Below are 23,468 nucleotides of genomic sequence, written 5' to 3' on the forward strand. Positions count from 1 at the left end.
TGTTCTTTAGATTAGTTAGACTTCCTATACTGGCCCTCAAATATTGTCTCCTTCCCCTCTTCCCCTGCCCATCTTCTTTGCTTACTCTACTTTCTGAGGTATTTCTTCAACTTTATCTTCTAAGCCTTCTGTTGAGATTTTTATTTCCACTACCATAGTTTTAATTTTCAAGAGCTGTTTTGGTCATTACTCCTATAATTGTTTGATGGGGATACAATATCTTTTCCTTCCCTGAGAATAGTGAAGATGGTTTTTTCTTTCCTTCTCCAAGTAATATCTGTTTTCCCCTTTTTTGATTGTTTGGGGTGTCTTTCTTTCTTTCTTTTTTTTTTTTCTGTAATGACACTTTATTTTTTATTTTCTATTTTTTTAAATTATGTTATGTTAGTCACCATACAGTACATCATTATTTTTTGGTGTAGTGTTCCACGATTCATTGTTTGTGTATAACACCCAGTGCTCCATGCAATCTATGCCCTCCTTTAATACCCATCACTGGTTGAACCCATCCTCCCACCTCCTCCCCTCTAAAACCCTATTTGTTTCTCAGAGTCCACAATGTCTCATGGTTCATCTCCCCCTCTAGTTTCCCCCCTTCGTTTTCCCTTACTTCTCCTTATGTCCTCCCAGCTATTCTTTATGTTCTACAAGTAAGTGAAACCATATGATAGTTGAAACCATACGATGATTGACTTATTTCATTTATCATAATTCTCTCCAGTCCCATCCATATTGATGCAAAAGTTGGGTATTTATCCTTTCTGATGGCTGAGTAATATTCCATTGTATATATGGACCACATCTTCTTCATCCATTTGTCTGTTGAAGGGCATCTCAGCTCTTCCCACCATTTGGCTGTTGTGGACATTGCTACTATGAACATTGGGGTACATGTACCCCTTCTTTTCACTACATCTGTATCTTTGGGGAAAATACCCAGTAGCATAATTGCTGGGTCATAGGGTTGCTCTATTTTTAACTTTTTGAGGAGTCTCCATACTGTTTTCCAGAGTGGCTGCACCAGCTTGCATTCCCACCAATAGTGTAAGAGGGTTCCCCTTTCTCCACAGCCTGTCCAACTGGGGTGTCTTTCATATTGGCTGTATATAATGATCCCTGGCTGCCCATGCCTGTTTGAGTACGTCACACATGCACAGCAGTGCAGCCCTGAAAAGCTGAATGGACCTTTTGGAGCTGATGTGTCCTATGATCATGTGTCCTATGATCCTTTGTGTCCTATGATCTTCACCATAGGGTGGCAAAGCCTCCCTCCCCCAACAACTTCCCCAAAACCAGTGTCTCTAGGTCTTTTCTCTTGGGCTCTCAGATGCCCTCTGGTAACTTCTTCCTGACTCTTGCTGAGGGGGGCGGTCCCACCTGGCCACTCTCATTCTTAGGGCACATGAAGGAAAAAGGCTCTGCTCACAAAATTATGGTCAAACCTTTTATCTTAATGTTCCCGCCTTCATTATGGTACCCCTTCCCCCAGCTGTACCTGTTGGCTTTCAGAATCCTATTTACTCTTTACAAAAACTGAAGCCTCCCCACCAACCCCCCCTCCAATCTACCAAAGTATGGAGGGCAGTGGTCCAGCCCTGGGGGATTTCAGGGCATCTTTCCACTCTGGATCTCTTTTACTCTCATTTCCAAGGACACCTGTTACTACACATTCTTCAGCCTTCAGAGTATCTCTAATACAAATCTGATTCGTCTCCCCTTTCATTTATTTTCCTTTACTTCTTTTTAAAAATTGAGGTACAATGTAAAAAAAAATGTAGTTATTCAGAGGCAAAGAGCTGGAACAGGCAAATCTAACCTTGACCACTCCTCACATCAGGATCGAGAACATTTGCCACCTGCCAGAAAGCTCCCTCGTGCTTCTTCTCCATCAGAAACCTGTCTGTCTGTCCCAGTTGGTTTTGCCTGTTCTTGAAATTTGTAACAATGAGATCGTACAGCATGTACTCTTTTGGCTTCTTGCACTGTGTGGATATCTGCAGTTCCTCTACCTTTTGCCCTTTGTTACTGCAACACAGTATCCCGTCTAATGATTGTATCACAATATACCCACCCATTTTGCTGCTGGTGGGTACCCGGGTCATTGCTCTTCAGGGACTCCTGCGAATAACGCTGCTATGAATGCTCTTAACTCGTGTCTTCATTAGACCGGTGCACGCCCTTCTTCGGGGACAGTCCTGGGAGTGGAATTGCTGGGTCGTCAGGAAAATGGAGGTTGAGCTTCAGTAAATCTCTCCAGAGTGTTTTCTGTAGGGTTGCACCAAGCCAGTTGTTCTCTTAACTTTTCCTACTTTGAGCTGATTATTTAGTTTTCTGAGTGAGCTAAGCCCCCTTGTTCATCTGCTCTCCGGGTTCCGCATTTCTGTGGCTGTTCTTCCTCTCCTCTTACTTAGTCCTGGAGCATTTACTGTCTTTGCAGTACAGTGTGTGGAAGGAACAGAGCTAAGTATGTGTTTCTAGTCTGCCATCTTTAGCTCTTAGGGCTCGAAGATGGCTTTTAGCTCTCAGTCTCACCAAACATGATCACTCTCATCTTTTCTCTAAGTCCTTTCTGCTGAAAGGTTTGAGAAAAGCAAGGTTTCATTGTTCTCAGCCTTTCATAGCTACCCCAGACATTGTATTCTGCATTCCTCATTTCCAGCAAAATGACAAGATGATTCTGATTTCGTGTCCAGGCCAATCTGAATACCCTAACATTGAACCTTATAGGTTCCCAAGCCCGTGTTCCAAGTGTTTCCCACACCCCTGGCACTTGCTCAGCATTTTGGTCTAGAGACACAGTGGAACCCCGGCTTGGGAATTAGACTATGTTTCCCCCAAAGAACTAAGGATGCGTGTTGGCCCCCACCCACCCCCTGGGCTCCTTCTGGGGCTGCCTTCCAGTGCAGAGATGACAGTAGGCAGGGTGGAGATGACGGTGAGGAGTCCCACACACCTTCTTTGCTCCCAGTGGTGGTGACCGTGCCCGCAGACAGGATGGCAGCATCTCAATGCCTGAGACGCTGTTGAGCTCCCAGACCTTGAATGTCCTGTCCGTTCACCACTCAGGCCCTTCCGCAGCAGACTGACCCTTTATCCTCTCCTTACCCCCTTTACCTAACCTTCTTGCATCACAGAACCAGCAAGGCAATAGTTCACATCACTTGATGTGGTTTTACTCATTAGAAGAGCATTAGCATGAGGAGGGGCCCCAGTGTCCTGGCCAGGCAGGTCGACTGGTCACATAGTGGGGGTTTAGTACAGTAACAGGTGCATCAGGACGCAGTATTGCCCATGCTTAGCACATGGTAAGAATTCTGTGAGGGATAGCGGACATCATATTTATTATTTCTTCTCATAGAGTGAGCTTCTGAGTCACCTAGGAGAGTTATTTGCTTTACTTGGTCAAACTCAACCTTTGACCTTGGCTGACCTCACTCTTTCTTTGGGGTCCCAAGAATATATTCAGCCTAAAGACCCTTCATCTTTATTTCCTCTGCTTCTTCATCTATCAGAGATGTGTTACCCCAAAACCCCACTCAATTTAGTACATTTTTCTTCTATTAATGTAACCAGTAATATCTCTAAGTACAGATAACCACATAATTATTCCTCTGCCGAGCCTCTAATCAGATGCAGTCAGTGTACTCGTTACTTCACATCATACATTCCTCTCTTCTAGTATATTAAATTCCCTTGCAATCATTGTTACCTATGGCTATAAATAATGGTTAGGTTCTTGTGCTAACTGGTAGCAGCATTTTTGAAAGGAAGGAAAGACCCAGAAACTGACAACACTAACAGAAATCCCAAATATTTTGCTGGGAAGGTAAACATTGCAGGTGGGAAGGGAAGCATGATTGTAACTTTTGCAGAGTTCAGTGAGTAAATTCATCTGTGTTGGGGATTAACTAGGTTACTGTGCGTGGCCCTGCGATCTCATCGCCAGTTACATATTATGTTATTTCTGTGGCAGATCCTAGTTGCAGTCCAAGCAGCTCGCGTACAAACCAGCTTTTTCCACACAATACATTGGCAAAGTGAAAACTGTCCTCGAAGTTTAAAAATTTTTATAACTCTAATGTCTTTCCCCTTTGAAAAAAAAATACAGCTGGATGCTAGTAGGGGGATAATTTATCAAGCAGCAAAACTTTGCAGGTGAATGTATCTGTATTGTAATTTTTTTTTTTTAAGATTTTTTTAATTTATTTATTTGACAGAGAGATCACAAGTAGACGGAGAGGCAGGCAGAGAGAGAGAGAGAGAGGGAAGCAGGCTCCCTGCTGAGCACAGAGCCCGATGTGGGACTCGATCCCAGGACCCTGAGATCATGACCTGAGCCGAAGGCAGCAGCTTAACCCACTGAGCCACCCAGGCGCCCCTGTATTGTAATGTTTTTAAGTACAGTATTGGGATGAACTCGGAAAAGTGTAGAGCATCATCTTTATCGAGGAGCTGACGTCACTCTGCCCGAGTGGAAGGCTTGAAAAAAAGTGGCGTTGCTATCCAGTCCCCCTTCCCATTGCAGTGACCTCCCTGATGCCTTTGGCAGCTCTGATGATTTGGTCCAAGAGTCTGCTGCTGTGTCCCCCCCCCCTTACCACCCGCTGGAATGCCTGTCAGCGTGATCGTCCTGGATACTTTCCAACAAGTCGAGAACTCCTCGATAACTGACACACTTTTGAATGTCCTAACTGTACCTCCTAAACCCAGGGGTCACATTATTTGTTGTCATAAGGCTCTGAGAGTTCTTTGCTCCTTGTCATCGGTCAGTGGTTCCCTGACCGGTCCTGACGTCCTGATGGGTCCTGGGAGGGTGGTCCGTGGCATCAAGTGGAGGTGTCCTCCCTCTCCCGGCACCGGCAGAAGCCTTGGGTACGCATTCGAAGCTCCGTGAAGAAGGAACTGTGTGTGTCCCCTTCAGCACACTACCCCGGGTACCCGGCCCCATACGTGGGACATCATCATTTTCGTTTTCCATTCGTTGAAAATAGAGCAAGTTTCTGCTGCTGCTTTATACCTGGACAGATTACATCAGTGCATCGTTAGGTACGAAGTGTCATGGCGACAGGACGATGGTCGTGTTGCGGTCCTTACGTTGGTACCCTGGCAGGTAGAAACTCACTCATGGTGGCAAGGGGCATGTTCGTAACTGATTGTTGCCCAAAAGAGCACAGCTGGTTGGTCACAGAGTGAGGCTTAAGACCCCTGTGTCCCCCCTCCCCGAATCCTCACTGGGAACACCCCCCCACACACACAGGCCAGTTCCCAGTTCTCAGACCAGCCCTCCAGGGCGGAGCCCGGGGCTCCAATGCAGCTTGGCGCTGGGTCCCCATTCCCCGTTCGCTTCCCTTTGACCGCAGTAAGCCCTGGTGTGCCCATCTGTAAACCGTGGTAGCAGAGCAATGAACTGATGCTCTGTGAATCCAAAAGAGCATGCTACTACCCCCCTCCCAAAAAGAAAGAAAAGGAAAGGAAAGAAAGAAAAGCCTCTCTGTGCTTTAGCTTTGAAGTCATACACATCCCTTCAAATTAAACATTTGTCAGGAATCATGTCCTTTTAGAGCTGGTGATGAGTAAATGCGAAACTGTATGCTCTTGCATAGTTGGGGACACTTGAGCTAGCAGGCTGAAATCCTTCCCCGTCACACCCTGGTTCACCCTCCTCTCCTGCCCCAGCCTCAGCTGGGGAAGTGCCTGGGTTTGCGAGCAGCCGCTCAGCGTGTGCTTACCAGAGCGCAACACTGATTGTATTCTCTTCGCCACTGCCTGGTCGGACCGGGGAGTCCCCTCGATGTCCCCCAGAGTGAGCAGCCCGCTCAGCCACTGGACTGGGCTCTGTGCCGGCCAAGGTTGCCCTGCTACTTATTTTACATTTTCCTGGGGCGGTGGAGTGTATTATCATCAGCTCTCATTTAAGTCTTTGTACCTCCACGGACCAGAGAGCATGAAGTCTTGTTTTGTGTAAGCAACGTCCTTCCTGGTCGGTTTGCTACAGAGAGCGTTGGTTTGCTTCTTGGGGGGAAAAAAAAGAAAAAAGAAAAAAGAAATCTTCTTGCTGAGCCAGTAAACAGATTCATAGCACGGTTGAAATCTATATACAGCATCTGTTATTCAGAAAGCTTCCACAGAGAAGAGAAGATTTTGAGAAGGTCTCCGAGGTGGACGGTTCTCACCAGTAGTTTCTGGATGGAATTCTGCCGTCACTGCGTTTTTGCTTGCCAGGATGGGGATAGTTGAAGGGGAACAGAAACATGTGGGTTCCCTGTTTGTTTCTTGTTCTTTTTTTTCTTTTTTTTTTTTTTTCCCTGTAGCTGGGTTATAATCTCCAAGGCTTAGAGGCAGCTTCTGTTCTCCTTAATCCCCAAAGGGGAAAACAAAATAGGTCTGTCATGGTGTTTTGTGCTTGGCAGGTAAACACTCCGCTTCTGTGGTATGTGCCTGCACTTCTGGCTGAGAGACGGACTCAGAGGGAAGCCCCATGATATTTTCCCTTCAGAGGATGGAGCCCGAATCTGTTGTTGACGTTTAGGAGTTCTCTGTATATTCTGAATATTAATGCCATACCTGATGTGGGATTTGCAAGTATTTTCTCCCACTCTGTGGTTGATACTTGCGTCTAACAATGCACAAAAATTTTTAACTGGCATGAAGTCCATTTTGTCTTTTTGTCTGCCTTTTCCTTTTGTCGCCTGTATCTCTATCAGTACAGCATGTTTTATATTGAAACAGTTTTCAGTTTTTACTTCTAATCTGTTTGTTCCCCAGTCTTTTCCGTGTCCGTAAATGACATGAATGGCCTCCCAACTCCTGAGACATGGAGAATGATTTTCTTTCCTTTTTTTTTTTTTTTTTTAAAGATTTTATTTATTTATTTGACAGAGATCACAAGTAGGCAGAGAGGCAGGCAGAGAGAGAGGGGAGTGGTTAGCAGGCTCCCTGCTGAGCAGAGAGTCTGATGCTGGGCTCAATCCCAGGACCCGAGATCATGACCTGAGCCGAAGGCAGAGGCTTAACCCACTGAGCCACCCAGGCGCCCTTGGAGAATGATTCTCAAGTCCTTCCTCTCTGTTTCTACCCCCTAAGTATCTTTCAAATATTTCTCCTTATACCTCCAATTCTCCATTGCTAGTCTGTAGAAATACAATCTTTATATATTGACCTTGCGTCCAGCCCCTAAGTCAGTCCCCCTTACTAGTCTAGAAACTTTTTTTAAAAAATAGATTTTGGGGGGGGGGGTTCCATGAAGACAGTCACGTCTTCTGAAAACAGGCAGTTTTATTTTCTCTTTTCCAGTCTGTGTGCTTGTTTTCTTGCCTTAGTGCAATGGCCACAGCTTCTTCTGTGGTGCTGCATGCAAACGGTAGGGCAGACACCCTTGCTCTGTCTTCACTCCTGGGGGAAATGCATTCAGTCTTTCACCACAAAGCGTGACGTTAGCTACCAGGTTTTTGTGGATGTACTTTATCTGGTGAAGCATGTTTACGTCTCTTCCAAGTTTGCTGAGAGATTTTTATCTGGCAGTGTATTTTAATGCTGTTCTCAAAACAAGAAGATAACTATCCCTGCCTTAATACATATTAATAGTGATAGGTTACGCATTCCACGGTATCCCATCTTATTCAAAATTCAAAATTAATGAATGATATAAATAACTATTTTGTAATTCTCTCGATAATGTTTGTTACCTCCTGGATTTATCTTAAACTCCTCGCATTTTAAATTTTTTAAAAAATACATACTTTGAACAGGTCACAGCTTTCCACCCTGCCCCCCTTAGTCCCATCCAGACTTCTCATCAGTCAAGAGGTGTGTGCAGACATCAGGGTCCATGTTTTCTCAGTACCCACTTTTCTGCAGATGCCCCTCCTCCACCTTTGAGACCTGCCCAGAGCAGTCCTCCTCCTCTCATCTTTTTGTTTTTTATTATTTGTAGTTAACATGCAATGTCATGCTAGTTTCAGGTATACAGTATAGTGAATGAACAGTTCTGTTCATTTCTCAGTGCTCAACATGGTAAGTGTGTTCATATTCCCACATTCCCTCTTCCCCACCAGCCTCCCCTCAGCAACCACCAGTTCTCTGTATTTAAGAATATGGTTTTTTACTTGTCTCTTTTTTTGTTTATTCACTTATTTTCTTAAATTCCACATTTGAGTGAAATAATATGGTATATGTCTTTGATTGACTGGCTTCATTCACTTAGTATAATACCCTCTTGGCCCACCCATGTTGTTGCAAAAGCCAAGATTTCATTCTTTTTTATGACTGAGTAATATTCCTGTGTGTGTGTGTGTGTGTGTGTGTTTGTGTCTCTGTGTGTACCACATCTTTTTTTTATCCATTCATCAGTCAGTGGACACTTGGGTTGCTTTCATATCTTGGCTATTGTAAATAATGCTATAATAAAGCTAGGGGTGCATGTATCTTTTTGAATTACTGTTTTCTTTGGATAAATTCCCAGTAGTAGAATTATTGGATTGTGTGGCATTTCTATTTTTAATTATCTGAGGAACCTCCAGACTCTTTTCCACAGTCTACACCAGTTGCATTCCCACCAACAGTGCAGGAGAGTTTCTTTCTCTCCATATCCTCACCAATACTTGTTAGTGCTTGTCTTTTTTATCTTAGCCATTCTGACAGGCGTGAGGTGATATCTCATTGTGGTTCTGATTCGCATGTCCCTGATGATAGTGATGCTGAGCATCTTTTCATGTGTCTGTTGGCCACCTGGATGTCTGCTTTGGAAGAATGCCTGTTCATGTCCTCTGCCCATTTTGAATTGAATTATTTGGAGGTTTGTTTTTTTTTTTTTAATTTTATTTATTTATTTATTTATTTGTCAGAGGGAGAGAGAGAGAGAGAGAGAGAGAGAGAGATCACGCACAAGCAGGCAGAATGGCAGACAGAGGTGGAGAGAGAAGCAGGCTCCCTGCAGAGCAAGGAGCCTGATGCAGGACTTGATCCCAGGAACCCTAGAATCATGGCCTGAGCCAAAGGCAGCGGCTTAACCGACTGAGCCACCCAGGCGTCCCTGGAGGGGTTTTTTGGTGTTGTATAAGTTCTTCATATAATTTTGGATCTTAACCTGTTATCAGATACATCATTTGCAAGTATCTTCTCCCTTTTTTTGTAGATCGCCTTTTTGTTTTGTTGATGGTTTCCTTCATTGTGCAAAGGGTCTTTATTTTGATGTGGACCCAGTAGTTTAATTTTGCTTTCTGTGTCTCTTGCCTCGGGAGACATATCCAGAAAAAATGTTTCTATGGCCAATGTAAAAAAAAAAAAAAATACCGCTTGTGCTCTGTTATAGGATTTTTTGGTTTCAGGTCTCATACTTAGAGTCTTTCATCCATTTCGGGTTCATATTTGTGTTTGGTGTTAAGAAACGGGTGTAGTTTCATTCTTTTGCATGTAGCTGTCCAGTTTCTCCAACACGATTTGTTGAAAAGACTGTCTTTTTCCCATTGTATATTCCTTCCTTCTTTGTCATAGATTAGTTGACCGTAGAAGTTATGTGTTTATTTCTGGGTTTTCTCTTCTGTCTCATTAACCTGTGTGTCTGTTTTGGGGTCAGTTCCATACTGTTTTGATCACTACAGCTCTGTAATATAACTTGAAGTCCGAGATTGTGATGCCTCCAGCTTTGTTCTTATTTCTCAAAATTGCTTTGGCTCTTCAGGGTGTTTTGTAGATCCATACAAAGTTTAGGAGTATTTGTTCTAATTCTGTGACGTTCACACAAACAAATGGAAGGATATACCATGCTCATGGATTGGAAGAACCAATATTGTTAACACGTCCACACTCCTCAAAGCAATCTACAGATTTGATGAAATCCCTATCAAAATACCAACATTTTTCACAGAACTAGAACATATAATTCTAAAATTTTAATGGATTCCCCTTCTCTCTTCTGAGTCGTTTATTGCAGTTTTTCTTCCTTCACCAAAGTCTCGTCTCTTCTTTTCCTGCTTCTCTTTCTGTCTTTCCTTTAAAGTACAAAGCCCCACTCAATCCATAAGAAACTCATGGAGACTCTCTGTCCTTGGCCAAGTTAACATTGTTTCTATTCCTGACGGAGGTAGGTTTGGCTTTGGTCTTTGCTGTAATATTATGGCTTCCTTAGGAAGCTGTGCTAAGGTGTACTATGAACTATGCTAATAATACTAAGGGATTGTTGATACTCTGACCCTAAAGAAATTCTGACCTACACAAATGAAAGTGTGTTGAAAATAATGCAAATGTTTTCCTTAAACTTGGCTTTCTGCAGTTGAGAAGTTACTCCTTCACTTTTAAATTCTTACCTAAAAATTATTTATATCCCTGGGGAATGTTTTCTTTCCTTCAGAAATGATTTATTGATTGCTATGTGCGTACTATGAGTCACCGGTCAAAAAAGGGAGAATTCAGTACATTCGGGTGTGGGGGTGGAGGGAAGACAGCTAACATTTTTGCATTCCTGTTCATACCGAACTCTGGAAATCATTATCTTGGTATGAATCCTGACAGTTGCCCTCTGAGATATGGAGCCTATCATCCTTATCGCACGCATGATGAGACGGAGGCTCAGAGGAACTAAGGTACTCACCAAGGTCACGTGGCCTGTAAGGCGCAAGAGGCAAGGACCAAGCCCAGGTGTCCTAGACTCCCCCCCCACACCATGCCTCCATGTGGGGGGGGGAATTCAGAAAGTTCTAGAAAAGCTTCAAAAGAGAGGCTGATATTTGACTGAGGGGACCTAGCAAAGCCATGGGTTTCATTTTTTTTTTTTTAACAGGTTATTGGGGGATATTTGTGATTTCCTCCAAAGCAGGATCCCTCTGAAGTTTGGAAACAAACATCCTATTACTTTGTGTAATTCACAGTTCCACCCTGTAGCTTGCCTGTAGACAAGGTCTCCTTTCCGAGTTCTGAGTAAGCCTTTCTTTTAAGATGCTTTTTTCTAGATGGTCATTAGCTAATTGAACGTTCTTTATGTCTGCTCAGTCAGTATATGAAGCGTCATGGTAAAATGCCCTTTGAAAATCAGGAATGGGAGACGCTGTGCACCCCAGTGTGTTGTAAACCCATGTCTTGTGGATCAGGACAGCTGAGAGGAGTCACCCAGGAAGCTAGGACCTTAGTTTGGGGCCAGGACACTGGAATGAGAGGCAGCAGTCTGAGCTGGAACAGTGAGTTCAAGTCCTAACGCCCTCACTGGCTGTCAGACTGATTAATATGGGTCCAGCTCTTAGAACAGTGCCGCCCATGGTAAGTGCCAGGTTAGTGTTGGCTGCTCCCAAGTAGATATGAATGGAAAGATGGGAACATTGGTGGCATCTTTGGGGTTTTTAGAACACTGGTTAAGAAAAGTAGTGATGAATTAACCTTGGTTTATGGAGTCCCTTTGAAATGGTTTATCATGCTCAAGGCCACAAAGAATTCATCCTCCCTATTTGTTGACATGGGAAAAGACCTAGCCAGTGGGGTCTTAGAGGGGATAAGATAAGTCAACACAGATGCCCACAGTCTGGGCCGACCCAGACCAGCGAGGAGGCGGACACTGGATGTGGGCAAATGGCCAGCACCACCAGGGAAGGGGTTCCTGGTTCCTCGTGCCAGGCCAGACCTGCCCTGCCTCTCCTCTCAGGAGCTCTTCCTGAGTCAGCCGGCTAACACCTTTTCCAGATTCCACTCATCTGAGATACTGGGATCACTTGGAAATGCAGCTTCTTTAAACCTTCCCGAATCTTCTTTAAACCTTGGGAGCCTGAGGCTAAAACCCCCTTTTTAAACAAACAAAACAAAAACAACAAGAAAACACCTTTAAAAATAATGGAAATAGGGATGCTGGGTGGCTCCGTCGGTTAAGCCACTGCCTTCGGCTCGGGTCACGATCCCACGGTACTGGGATCGAGTTCTGCCTCCGGTTCCTTGCTCGGCAGGGAGCCTGCTTCTCTCTCTGCCCCTGTCTGCTTCTCTGCCTGCTTAGGCACTGTCTCTCTCTCTCTCTTTCTGACAAATAAATAAATAAATAAAATCTTTAAAAAAAACAATGGAAATATTATATAAGTTTAGAAAAAGGAAGGAAGGAACTTTCAAAATGTAGTATAAAGGGTTTTAAACTGAATGTGGAATTTCCCCTCTCTGCTGTTTCCCAGATTTAACCAGAGTTATCATTCTCTTTTTGTGTTTGGAGAAGTTTTATTCACAGTATATGAATATCTATAAGCCTTTTAAAAATTTACACGTGATTTTTTTTCCTCCATGTCTTACCTTTTCAACTTAGTATATTAATGATTTTTCTAGAGTATCAGTGTAGATCTACCTCTTTCTTTTCTTTTTATTTATTTTATTTATTTTATTAGAGTTATTTTATTAGAGTTAATTATAAAATTATTTCAGTGAGATAGGGAAATTCTGACCTCTTATCTAATACCACAGCAAAAAGTAAAATGCACACCAAACTTAGCATAATTACAAGGAGAAATGGATCTGTTCACAGTTACAGTGGGGACTTAACCAAGGCTCCCAGAAACGGACCTGGGTCAGCAGGCCACGAGCAAGGACAAGTGACACAGGAGACCTGAGTTGCACCGTACACAGGCGGAACAGAGGGGAGATGCAAGGGTACATCAGAGAATGCACGTTTCTCTACAGGCTCACACGGGCCATTTAGAAGAACAGAGAGGGGCAGAGACTTGGCTGTAAAGGAGATCTGGCCACTGCTGGTTTCTTCCAGTTGTAAGTTCTGAAAGAGTTTTGTCTCTCGCCTGTTTCTTTCCTGAGTTGGTTCTGCCTGTTCCTGCTTCATGCCCGCCTGCTTTATGACCATCTCGACTGAATGCCCGTCTGCGTTAGGTCTTCCTCCTTACTACAGTTGTTCCATAAGGACCTTTTTTGTCGTCTTTTATACTCGTGGCGGATGCGGACCGTTAGGTATAATGTTCGTCTGCTCATGGCAAGGTTTTTCAGGTGAGTTTTCATCCTCCCAGGGGAAGCAGGGCTGCTCTCCCCTCTCATCCTTTTCCTTGTGTCTGTGCATAACGTTAAGCATGTTCCTCGGGACTAACATGGTGCAGGAATCCTGTCGTTTCCCCACCTTGCGTTTGTCAGTAATGCTCCGTTAGCGTCTGATGCGGACAGTGTGCTGCACGTCATTTGCTGGATCAGTCTGGCTCCCCGGCGGGGAGGGAAGGGTCTGTGTGTCTGGCGCGCCGCTCGCCCCAGTAACGAAATCAGTGCCTTAGACATAGTCAGGACCCGATAAATATTTGTTGGGTAAATTAGCGCAGAGGAGCTCAAAAAGCAAAACAAAGGCCAAAAAACCGGATTTGGAATTGAAGTGGTCATTTTAGATCCCATCCATTCAAGTTTTAATACGTTATCTCCATACTGAAGCCTGTGTGTCTGGAGTGTGGGGGGGGGTGTGTGGGGAGACACACTTAATATTAAGACATGGAGCCCTTGCATTTTTACACACCGTTACTGGAATACAAAGTACCTCTTCCCCTGTGTGGGCCGGGACGGGGGAGATGTGGCAAGGTGCATGTGCCAGTCGATCTGGCCCTTTGGATTCTAAGAATTTTCCCCGTAAGGGTGCTCACACGGTCTGCAAGGCCATAGGTGTAGTAAGAATAGAGGCGCCTGTGTGGCTCAGTGGGTTGAAGCCTCTGCCTTCAGCTCAGGTCATGATTCCAGGGTCCTGGGATTGAGCCCCGCATCCGGCTCTCTGCTCAGCGGTGAGCCTACTTCCCCCTCTCTCTCTGCCTGTCTCTCTGCATACTTGTGATCTCTGTCAAATAAATAAATAAAATCTTTACAAAAAAAAAAAAAAGAATAACTCTAATAGCAGTTGGTTTGGGACTGGTGTTCAAAGCCGGGTCCATACACAATAGGGGTGCATATGATGATCCACTGAGATGCGACAGAAAAGCGGCAACTGTATATTTATTTTTCATCTGCATAAAAGAAAGGAAGCCTCGCCGACATTCAGTGTTAGAGTAACTCCATGTCACCAGTCAGTCAGCACCGCCGGGTCAGATGGCCACTTGGACGCTGAATTTCCAAGACATCCTGAGGGATGGGGGACAGACAGAGGCTCCCACTGAAGTTACTCATTTGCTTTTAACACACAGCTGCCGTTTGCAGTTCCCACGCACGGGTTCAGTGTGTTTCTAGACTGTGCTCTCTTACCTTACGTTGGTGAGCACGCAGGTAGCCCCGGCCATCTCAGCTGTGACCCTCCTTCTTGCAGGGACACCCTGGCGGAAGGAGCAGACCGCGGACCTGCAGCGGGTGCTGGCGCGCGTGGACCGTGACATCCCACTGGTGCTGGTCAGCGGCAACCACGACGTGGGCAACACCCCCACGCCTGAGACTGTGGCAGAGTTCCAGCGGACCTGGGGGGATGACTATTTCAGCTTCTGGGTCGGGGGCGTCCTGTTCCTCGTCCTCAACTCCCAGTTCTGGTACGATGCCTCCCGATGCCCCGCCCTGAAGCAGGCACAGGACCAGTGGCTGGACCAGCAGCTGAGCGTCGCAGGCCGGCGCCATTGCCAGCACGCCGTCGTCTTCCAGCACATCCCGCTCTTCCTCCACAGCATCGACGAGGACGACGACTACTTCAACCTCACCAAGTCTGTGCGGAAGGAGGTGGCCAACAAGCTCACCAGAGCAGGTAGAGACCCGGGGCCCCAGGGGTTGGCTGGGAGGGCCGTCTGGAGGGGAGGATTCCAGATCCTTCTTCCCCCTCCTGCAGCCTGGCGAAGGGTAGAGAAGATGGGGATTTGGACCGAACTGGGTTCTGTCCCCAGCCCCGCCCCCCATGGACAGTGTGGTCTTGGGCAAGCTGCCTAGCCCTCCCAGCCTCCGTGTACTCATCTGTAAAGTGGGAGTAGCAGTAGGAGCTCTCACATAGAGTGGTCATTAGCGTTAGAGGAGGGGGGCCTGCAGGTCATTACAGTAGCCCCTAGCCTACCAAGTAGTGAAGTTGTGGCAGCTGCTGGCAGCCGAGGACGGGGTCCTGCGGGTGTGCATTTAACGGGGGGTAGCGGGGGTCTGACTGCTGTGCACTGGCCCCGGGAGAAGGGCTGACGCCAGGGGCATCTGTTCTCATACCTCTGGGAAGCAGGCATTTGGTCAACGGCAGGTGATGTTTAAGAGCTGGGCTTTCCGCCACTGTTGGATATAACCCTGGGAGGTCCTGGGACGTACAGGTCCTGGAGGCGTCTCCTTGGTTCTCCCGGGATGAGGACTGAATTCTCCTCCAAAGCCAGGAGTTTAACCCACTGTCAGTTATCAGCTAATCACATGTTTGACACAAGCGTGTGCACACACACACACATACACACATGCACACGCACGATGGCGTACCGGTCCACACACCCTCCAGCTCCCTTTCTGGCCGCCCCGCCATGTTGCTGTCATGAGAAATGGGTCTTTCTCCGCTGACTCCATGCATGGCCAGTGACTTGGCAGGATTCCAGTTCTGACAACTGTTGTGTCTCTTGTTTTTGTTTTAGTGCCTCCTTTCAGATCTTTCCAGAATGTACTTCCTTATACGCTTCTAACATTTAAATACATCAGTTTATTTGTTAGGAGATAGGGAGAGGGAGGTGGTGGCCCGACCTGCTAGCAAGCATTCTTTTAAAAAAAAAAAAAAAAAAGTCTTGACACTCTTCCTTTCATCTTCAAGCGTTCAATGTGTTCGCATTTACTTGTGAAATGTACAATAGGCCCTTTTGTATTTTTGAGACATTTTACAAAAAGCTTGCATAATTGGAGACATTTTCCAACTGTTCCGTGGAGATGAAGTTGGGAAACTTCTATTGAGGTCTTTGAAATTTCGTGCCATGCTTGAGCTGGTGCACAAAACCGTTTCGATGACAAGGAAATAAAGTGTCAGGATGGCGTCAGTGCCACCGTGGAGACTAGTTGTAACAGAATAATGCCAGAGAGAACATTTAATGCCAATGAAATGAGTCCTTTCATATCAAATGTTAAGTGATGCAAATGCCATCCCCGTGACTGCTCTTTGTTCTTGGCTCCTGCTGGCCACCTTCTCGAGTGGCACGTGGTTCTGGGCTTCCCCTCGTTGGAGGAGCAGATGCAGCCCACAGGCACCACCAGATACGGAGACCTGTAAACACATATAGAGAGAGAGCCCACAGCCCTAACAGGGCAGCCCCTCGGGGGATGCCCGCTGCCCACCCACCAGGACACCCGCTGCCCACCCAGCAGAGACCTGGCCTTGTATCTGGGATGCACCAGCCCCCTCCCCGTCAGGCTCAGGACGGACTCGTCTGCACACCCAGAGCCGGCCTGTGTCTTGGGAGGTGGGCTCAGCCCACGGATGGATCTCCACCACCCAGAGGCCCAGTGATTGATTGGAGTGAGACTGGGACCCTCCCCTCAGCCCCAGGGGCAGAGTCTCTTCCCACGGGCAGAGCGGTCTGGGAAGCCAAGCAGTGATCAGGAGCTCGCTTGCTCAGCGTGAGACAGAGGGAGGAACTGGCGGTTCGTGCGGCTCTCCATGGCACCAGGCTCTGGAACACTGGCTGAGCCATCTCCAGGAGGGCCTCCTTGCCCAGGATACTCTGATATTTCTAGTGCCTTTAGCATCTCTCGGGACTGTCTGCTTCTTGGGGCCACTTTCTGGGTCATCACGGCAGCTCCACAATGCCCCTCCCTTCTGGGGTCCTCCCCCAACCACCAGGAAGAGGCCAGGCTTTCACTCTCCCCCTGGTCTCCGCCTCCTCCACTTCACCTAGTCTGGCTACTGAACTCCAGCACCTTCCGTAGGAGGGGCCGGCAGCCCCACCCGGTTCTTCCTCAGCTTCCCTTGATCCCGGAGGACTTGTTCGCGTTGACCCATCTCAGTCTCCCGCTAGGCTCGGCTCCTGGAGCGTGGGGATGCTGCTGTGGTCAGCTCTGCGTTCAGGACACCTGGCTCGGGCCTTAGCTCATCATCAGCCGTATCGGTGTTTGTGGAGCAAGTGAAGGACTGACACGGCCCTTTTATCGATGGAGCACCAGACCAGGTCCGCGCTCTCACGTGGCTCCCAGGCCAGGTTTTCCAAGGTGCACTCCAAGTCCCGTAGCATCCAAGCCCCTCGTTCTTGGGTAAAGCCACTTGTGTGCCTCTGCCCTGATCCGCGTGCTGGCTGTCCAGGTTCACACAGCAGCCTGTTCTCTCTTCCCACGTGGCCCCCCTCTATCCCCCCCCCATGCACCTTCACGTAGGAGAAGGCATCCTCTCCGTCTCTGGCCTCAGGATCTTCATCTGAGCTTGCTTAACCAGGCTGCAGCAGAGAGATGGGTGCCCTTCCTGCTGTCGCCTCTCAGTTTTAGTGGCTTCTCAAACCAGGCCCTTTGCTCTGTGGCCTTTCAGACCCAGAACGGACCAAGGGCAACGTTGGGAAGAGATCAGAGACCAGATGTGGACCGGCTCGGTGGCAGGCGGAGCAACCTGATTGCTTTGGCCACAGGGGTAGGTGGGCTGTCGGGGGTATGCACACCCGCGACTCAGTAACGCAGGCGGTTGCTCGGGTGACAGAATGTAATTCTCGGACTCGTTCGGGAAAGCCAGAAGTTCCGGTGACATTCTGTAAAATTCATTAGTAAAGGACCAGGATAGAACCGGGTGATGCCGTGGCTTCGTGCGGCCTCCAGCTTCTCCCCCCCACAGCTGTTAGTCCCTGGTCCTGCTCCGGTCTCATTTATCTCCTCGTGCTAAAATGCCGGTGCTCAGAAATATGTCAAAAGCTCATCAGAATATCAGGGTAGCTTTTAATTATGATAATTGTGTTGTTATAAAATATCCTTTTAAAGAGTACCTCCCTCCACAAACCACCGTGGAGGTAGAACCCAGCTTCCTTCCAGCAAGCTTCATGAATAATTCTGAATCATCGTGTGGGATGAATAAATGATTTAATAACGAGCATCAACAATCATCTCTCATTGTTGCATTAATTTTTCAAACGGGAGGAGGTAAATGAGGAGGAGGGTGTTACCGTACAAATGGGCCGCTCTGTGCATGGGGACACGTTCTATGAATCGGAGCCTGTGCACTTCCCCCGTCAGGTTTCCCTAGAAACAGACGCATTCTGTTTTCGCTTGTGAAGCTCGGTAAGAAACCGTGTTTGTGGGCTACAAAGGCATCGTCGGTCGTCAACGGACAGAAACAGTTACCAGGGCAGGACAGGCGCGCAGATGCTGTACCCCTTCTTGTTGCTCTTCCTTTCCTCTGCCCGAGGATAATCAATTTCATCACATCCATGGGATGTAGAAATTGGTTTTCCCCTTAATTCACCTGATACCTAGTTGAGTTGCAAAGACAGATAGTAGATAATGAAATCGTGGCTGAACCAGGCCATTGTCTCTTGTCCCTCAAGCTTCTTTCAGCAAAATGTTAATATGTGACCCAGTTAATACAGATTCCAATTTAAAAACTCAATCTTGAAAAACAAAAGTCTGGCTCTTTAATGGACCCCATCTCCCTTGACGTCTCGATACCTTTTCCTTTTTCCATTCTCAACACAGAGATGAGAACCGTGTAGTTGGGAGCCCAGAGCGAATTTGGCAATTACGGTAACTTCCAATAATTTGATCTTTCTTACAAAAATTAATGAGCAATTTCACAGAAATAGCTTCATCTCCAGTATTGATGCTTAAAAACAAAAAACAACCAGAGAGAAAGAGCCCGTGGTTATGGTTTTAGAATGTCAAAGTTTAAAAGAACAAAAAGGTCAGGTTTTCAGGGTCCACTTTATAGGAAAAATAAAACCTCAGGTCCTACTCTAATGTCTCACTGAGTTGTATTGAAATTATTTGTTTATATCCTGATTCCTCTAAGAGACACAGCCCCAGCTTCCTTGGCCTCTGTGAGCCCATCCCCTTGCCAAGACTGTCGTGCTCTATAGCCCCATCAATAAATAAATGTTGGTTAAGTGGGATGGAATTAAATTTGATTTACATACTTACCAGCAGAATCATTGGTAAGGTCTGGATTACCTGTGGATTGGTGATTGCCAACTGGCTTTTGGATAGGAAACGTATCACCTAGAGCGGTGGTCGGTAACCGTTTTCCGCGAAGGGTCACACAGTGAACAGGGTGGGTTGTGGGCCCCGTAGCGAACGTTGAGCTCTGCCATTGGAAGGCAGAGGCAGTTACAGACACACGTAAGCAAACCGGCATGGCTGTGTTCCAGCAAAACTCTATTTACAAAAGCAGGCGTGGGCCCGCAGACCCTACTTTTCCTGCCCTGGGCTTAGAGAAGTCTTCCTGTTGCCATGCAACACCTGTGCCCTCCCCTGAAACCCTGTCCACACTGTGCGTGTGTCTCCCTCCAGCGTGCTCCCGGTGACCCCACGGCGGCTGCTGCCTGACTTACTGAGGGCTCTTCCCAGAGCAAGCCTCGGGCTCCTCAGTAGAGGGTACGCCTGGGAGAGGCACGTTCGCCTGGAGGCCCATGACATGACGTGGGGATATGGGGTGGGAGGGGATAAGGGGGCGCTTAGAATCTAATACTTAAAATCTCACCCTAAGATCTATTTTCTACATGCGTTAGAAAAAAATGTAAGTAGCTCTTCAAGTTGAAGAAAAATACTCAGGAAGCGATAGCACTGGCAGCCTGTGGGCGAGGCAGAAGTCGTGGCGCAGGGGGACATGCGGGTGGGCGGGAGGGCTGAGGCCCTGTTACATCACAGCGGGCAGGCCTGGGCTTCAGGCAGACCTGGTTCAGATCCCTTGGTGCCGCTCCCCCAGCCAGTGACCTCGCAGAAGCTGCTCCGCATCTCTCTGCCGTAGTTTTCTCACTTGTTCCGTGGGGCATCTGGGTCCCAGCCTTATAGGGTTGGCATGAGAAGCAGACACAGTGAGGCGGGGATGTGGGGTGTGCTCCGGGCAGGGCTGGTGGTTGTTAGATGACCCCGTTGTCAGATCACGAGCCCACGGCAGGCAGATCTGCTTTACGCGGGTCTGGCTTTCTTCTCCCCAAAGCCCTTCTCCACCCCAGCGCGCTGGCAGGAGGGGCAGCGTCTTCTCGAAAGGGGATGCGCCAGAATTTCCAAGCAAGGGGAGGCATGTCCGCTAACGGGAGTTTGTAAGTTGAGAAGGAAAGGAGTTAGTTAACCGCAGGAAGTGAAGCCAGACAGAACATCTCTTAGCTCCTGGGATGTGCTGGGAGACAGACTGTGTCTCAAGGAGTCTGAGATTTTTCAGCGCGGATGAGGAATACACGTCATTTTTAGTTGTATCAAAAAAGGGTACTAGTTTAAAAGGGGGCGAGCGCTCAACTAGATGGAAAATTCCTGCAGAATTTGGTGACAGCGTTTGACTCCTCATTACTTCTTCTAAAGCACAGAGCACGTGAGATCGTGTGTTGGGAAACACACCAGTGAGGACATAATTGCAGTCTGGCTTTCTGAAGCTAGCCAGTGTGTCTGCGAGACAGTGGTGGTCGTCTTATGATGCCCTCTGTTTGAAGATTTTTTTTTTATTTATTGAGAGAGTTAAGAGAGACAGAGCTCGAGCCCTTGAGCAGAGGGAGGGGTGGAAGGAAAGAGAGAGAGAGAGAGAGAGAGAATCTCAAGCAGACTGTGCTAAGCGCAGAGCTCGATGCAGGACTCGATCTCACGACTGTGAGATCACGACCTGAGCCGAAATCAAGAGTCACATGATCAACGGCTGAGCGACCCCGATGCGCCCCCGATGCCCTCTGTTTAAGATGCATTTTGAAACGCTATCTTAGTGGTGGTTTTTCAACCAACTCTCAAGCAAGACCTCATAAGCTCTCCTCAAAGCATCTGTAGACTCTGGAGTTTCTGGGAGGCTATCTGCTTGAAGAGTTTCACCCTCTTCAATTTCCATTTGGTCCCGAACTCATGTTCCCAGGCTGGGTCTGTTTTCCCTTTTGACCAGTCCACGGTAAAACGAGCTGCTCTCGCCGTTCCATCGATGCCTGTGCCTCCCTCCCTGCGAAGCCAGATAAGAGACCAACTGCCAAAGCTGCATCTGGCGGGAAGCGACGGATTCCGTTTCTCACTTCGGAGGTATCCTTAACAGTTGGGCTCATTAAAGTCGAAATCAAGTCCTGATTGTAAATATTTATAAACTGAGAATCTGGCGCATGTCAGTGTGCGCTGCCGGTTCCCAGAGTTAAGTCAACATTCACCCGTTGCACGCGGAGCACGGGCCCTGGGTGAGGCACTGAGGGTAGGGAGAAGCGGGACAGGCAGAGGGTCCCCCCCACCCCGCCCCGCCGATATCGGAGACCCCATGCTCCCGCTGAAAATTACCAGTCCCGCTGGACACTCCCATTGCGACTTTGCAAAAAGGAGGCCCAGCACACGGGAAACCATAGTGACTGTTTAAGTTTACAAAATCACAACATTATGTCTTCTCTTTTTAGGTCATGTTTTAAAAATAGCAATTGGTGTCACTTTAAAATGAGCAGTGGGATTCCTTTGTAAAATTGAAATATCCAGGTGGTGGGTATTAGAGAGGGCACGGACTGCATGGAGCTCTGGGTGTGGTACAAAAACAATGAATACTGTTATGCTGAAAATAAAAATAAAATGATAAAAAAAATTGAAATATCCCTCATTTAGCTAAACCCTCTGACTTCCTGTACTATTCAGGTATTTCTGAACTGCTTTGTTTCAGAGGCATTTGCTCCCCTATGGCCAACGATCTAAGTGAGGATCTAGAATACTGTTCTTTAAAGTAAGCTAGAAATTGCTTCAGTTTTGTAGTTTGTTGTTGTTGTTTTGTTTTGTTTTTTAATTGTCTTAACAAAAAGGTTTGCGTGTGGACGATTCACTGGGAAATGAAAGAATGATGCCCCTTTGGGCAAGCCTCCTAGTGCAGACGTGGGTTTCCGTGCCCCTTGGCACAACGCCAAGGAGCCCGTGACCCTGCGTGCCACCTAAGAGAGGAGACCAGCGCACAGACGCTCTCTGGCTCTGGGTCCATTACAGACATGTACGAGGAGAGGAAAGAACTTCTCGCGGCTGTTTCTTTTCCACAGGGTGCTCTTTTGTGCACAGTGGGTGGTCAGGTGGGGAGGTCCCTGCAGGAACGTTGCCCAGGTAGAAGGGGTCACGTCCAAAGGCAGGTGCGATGCTGTCTCGCCCGGGAGCCTCCAGCAGGGCCACCCTGCCTGGGTCGGGCCTCATGGTCTGTGCCTGTCTCTCCATCAGGGCTGTAGCCTCCCTCCCTCCCAGATGCCACATCACAGACACCACACAGAGCGGCCTTTCTCCTGAAAAAGGGAAGAGCTGAACGAGGTTTTTGAGAGCCGTGGTTCAGGTTCAGTGTTGCTGTTATGGTCTGTCAGCGGCTGTGCTCTGTGTCAGCACAGCCTCTGCGCAGGCTACCCGACGTGTAGCCTGGGGTCCCTTGTTGAGGTCACAGAGCTGGGGAGCAGGCATGGTAAAGTCTCCGGTGTTCGTGGGGGATCCAGCAAGATAAGGCAGTACCATGACACGGGGTCTGGTTCCTGGGGCTGCCCAGTACGAACAGTGCTGCTGGTGTTACCCGTCTTCCCGCCACTGTTGTTACTGTCCTAAAAACCTGGTGACGTGACATGAAAGAAGTGGGTGCGTGAGGAACATACTTCCTGCTCTCTGCAAGTTCACGCCTCTGACCTACGGCTGGGTGGCTGGAGTGTCGCCCGAGTTGGGACCCTCGTCTTCCTGACCACGTTGTCTCTACTGCTCCTCTGCCCATCATGCCGGGGTCCTGTGTCCCTGAGTCACCCCCATGACATGCCACCGGCGGGTGCTAGAAGCCACAGGGTCCCTGACCTCCTCCAGTATCAGTTTTACTTCCTGAGCCGTTTAAGACGTAATTGACATAACACTCCTGTAATAACATGACTACTTACTAAATATTACAGTACAGTACTGTTGGAGTAATAAACAGGCCCGGTCCCTTGCTCTGATTTATAGACAAGAAGGAGAGATGCACATCTGGGAAGCAGCCGAGCGGGGCTCCTGCTCTAGGGCCCTGACCTCTTAGCCATGCGGCTGTGGGGGTAATGAGTAGAATGCGCCTGGGGCACGGGTATAGACCTGACGGCAAGGTGCAGGCTGCCAGGCAGGGTTGGGTGGGGGTGGGTCCCACCTGCTCACCCACCCCGTCCGCCCTGCACCTGTCCTTCTGCGCCGGCGGCCTCAGCAAGGAGCTGTCCACCTTGCCAAGGAGGCTCAGAGCCACCGTGTCTGAGGGGTCTGCGGAGGGAGGGTACAGGAGCGCCCGCAGGGTGAGGAAAGCCCCTCAGGCCTCAGCCACCGGCAGCCTTTCTTACAGAGTGAGCCCCTCAGCTGGTCCTTTGATCTTGAGTGTGTGAACCACACCTTCTGCAGACAGAGATGCTGTTGGAACGCAGGGAGGGATCTGGACCCGCCCTGTAGACTCAAGTCCAAGGCAGCTCTCAGCCAAGGATCATGGGCACCAGAAAAAGCTTACTTAAAATGTGGGGACT

General features: G+C 47.9%; 1 protein-coding gene across 2 annotated transcripts in view; it reads left to right on the forward strand.

Moving 5' to 3' along the window:
* LOC111156096 (calcineurin like phosphoesterase domain containing 1) overlaps positions 1-23,468 on the forward strand; it is a 100,254-nt gene that overhangs the window by 53,332 nt on the left and 23,454 nt on the right. Inside the window, exon 3 of one of the 2 annotated variants that reach the window (XM_022516702.1) lies at positions 14,237-14,659. The exons of the other annotated variant lie outside the window; for it this stretch is intronic. Coding sequence (XP_022372410.1) covers positions 14,237-14,659 — 423 coding nt within the window. The remainder of the gene's footprint in view (positions 1-14,236; positions 14,660-23,468) is intronic. 2 annotated transcript variants of the gene reach the window in all.

The sequence above is a fragment of the Enhydra lutris genome, unplaced genomic scaffold, assembly GCF_002288905.1.
Source record: "Enhydra lutris kenyoni isolate GAN:26980312 unplaced genomic scaffold, ASM228890v2 scaffoldscaffold45, whole genome shotgun sequence".
Classification (NCBI taxonomy): domain Eukaryota; kingdom Metazoa; phylum Chordata; class Mammalia; order Carnivora; family Mustelidae; genus Enhydra; species Enhydra lutris.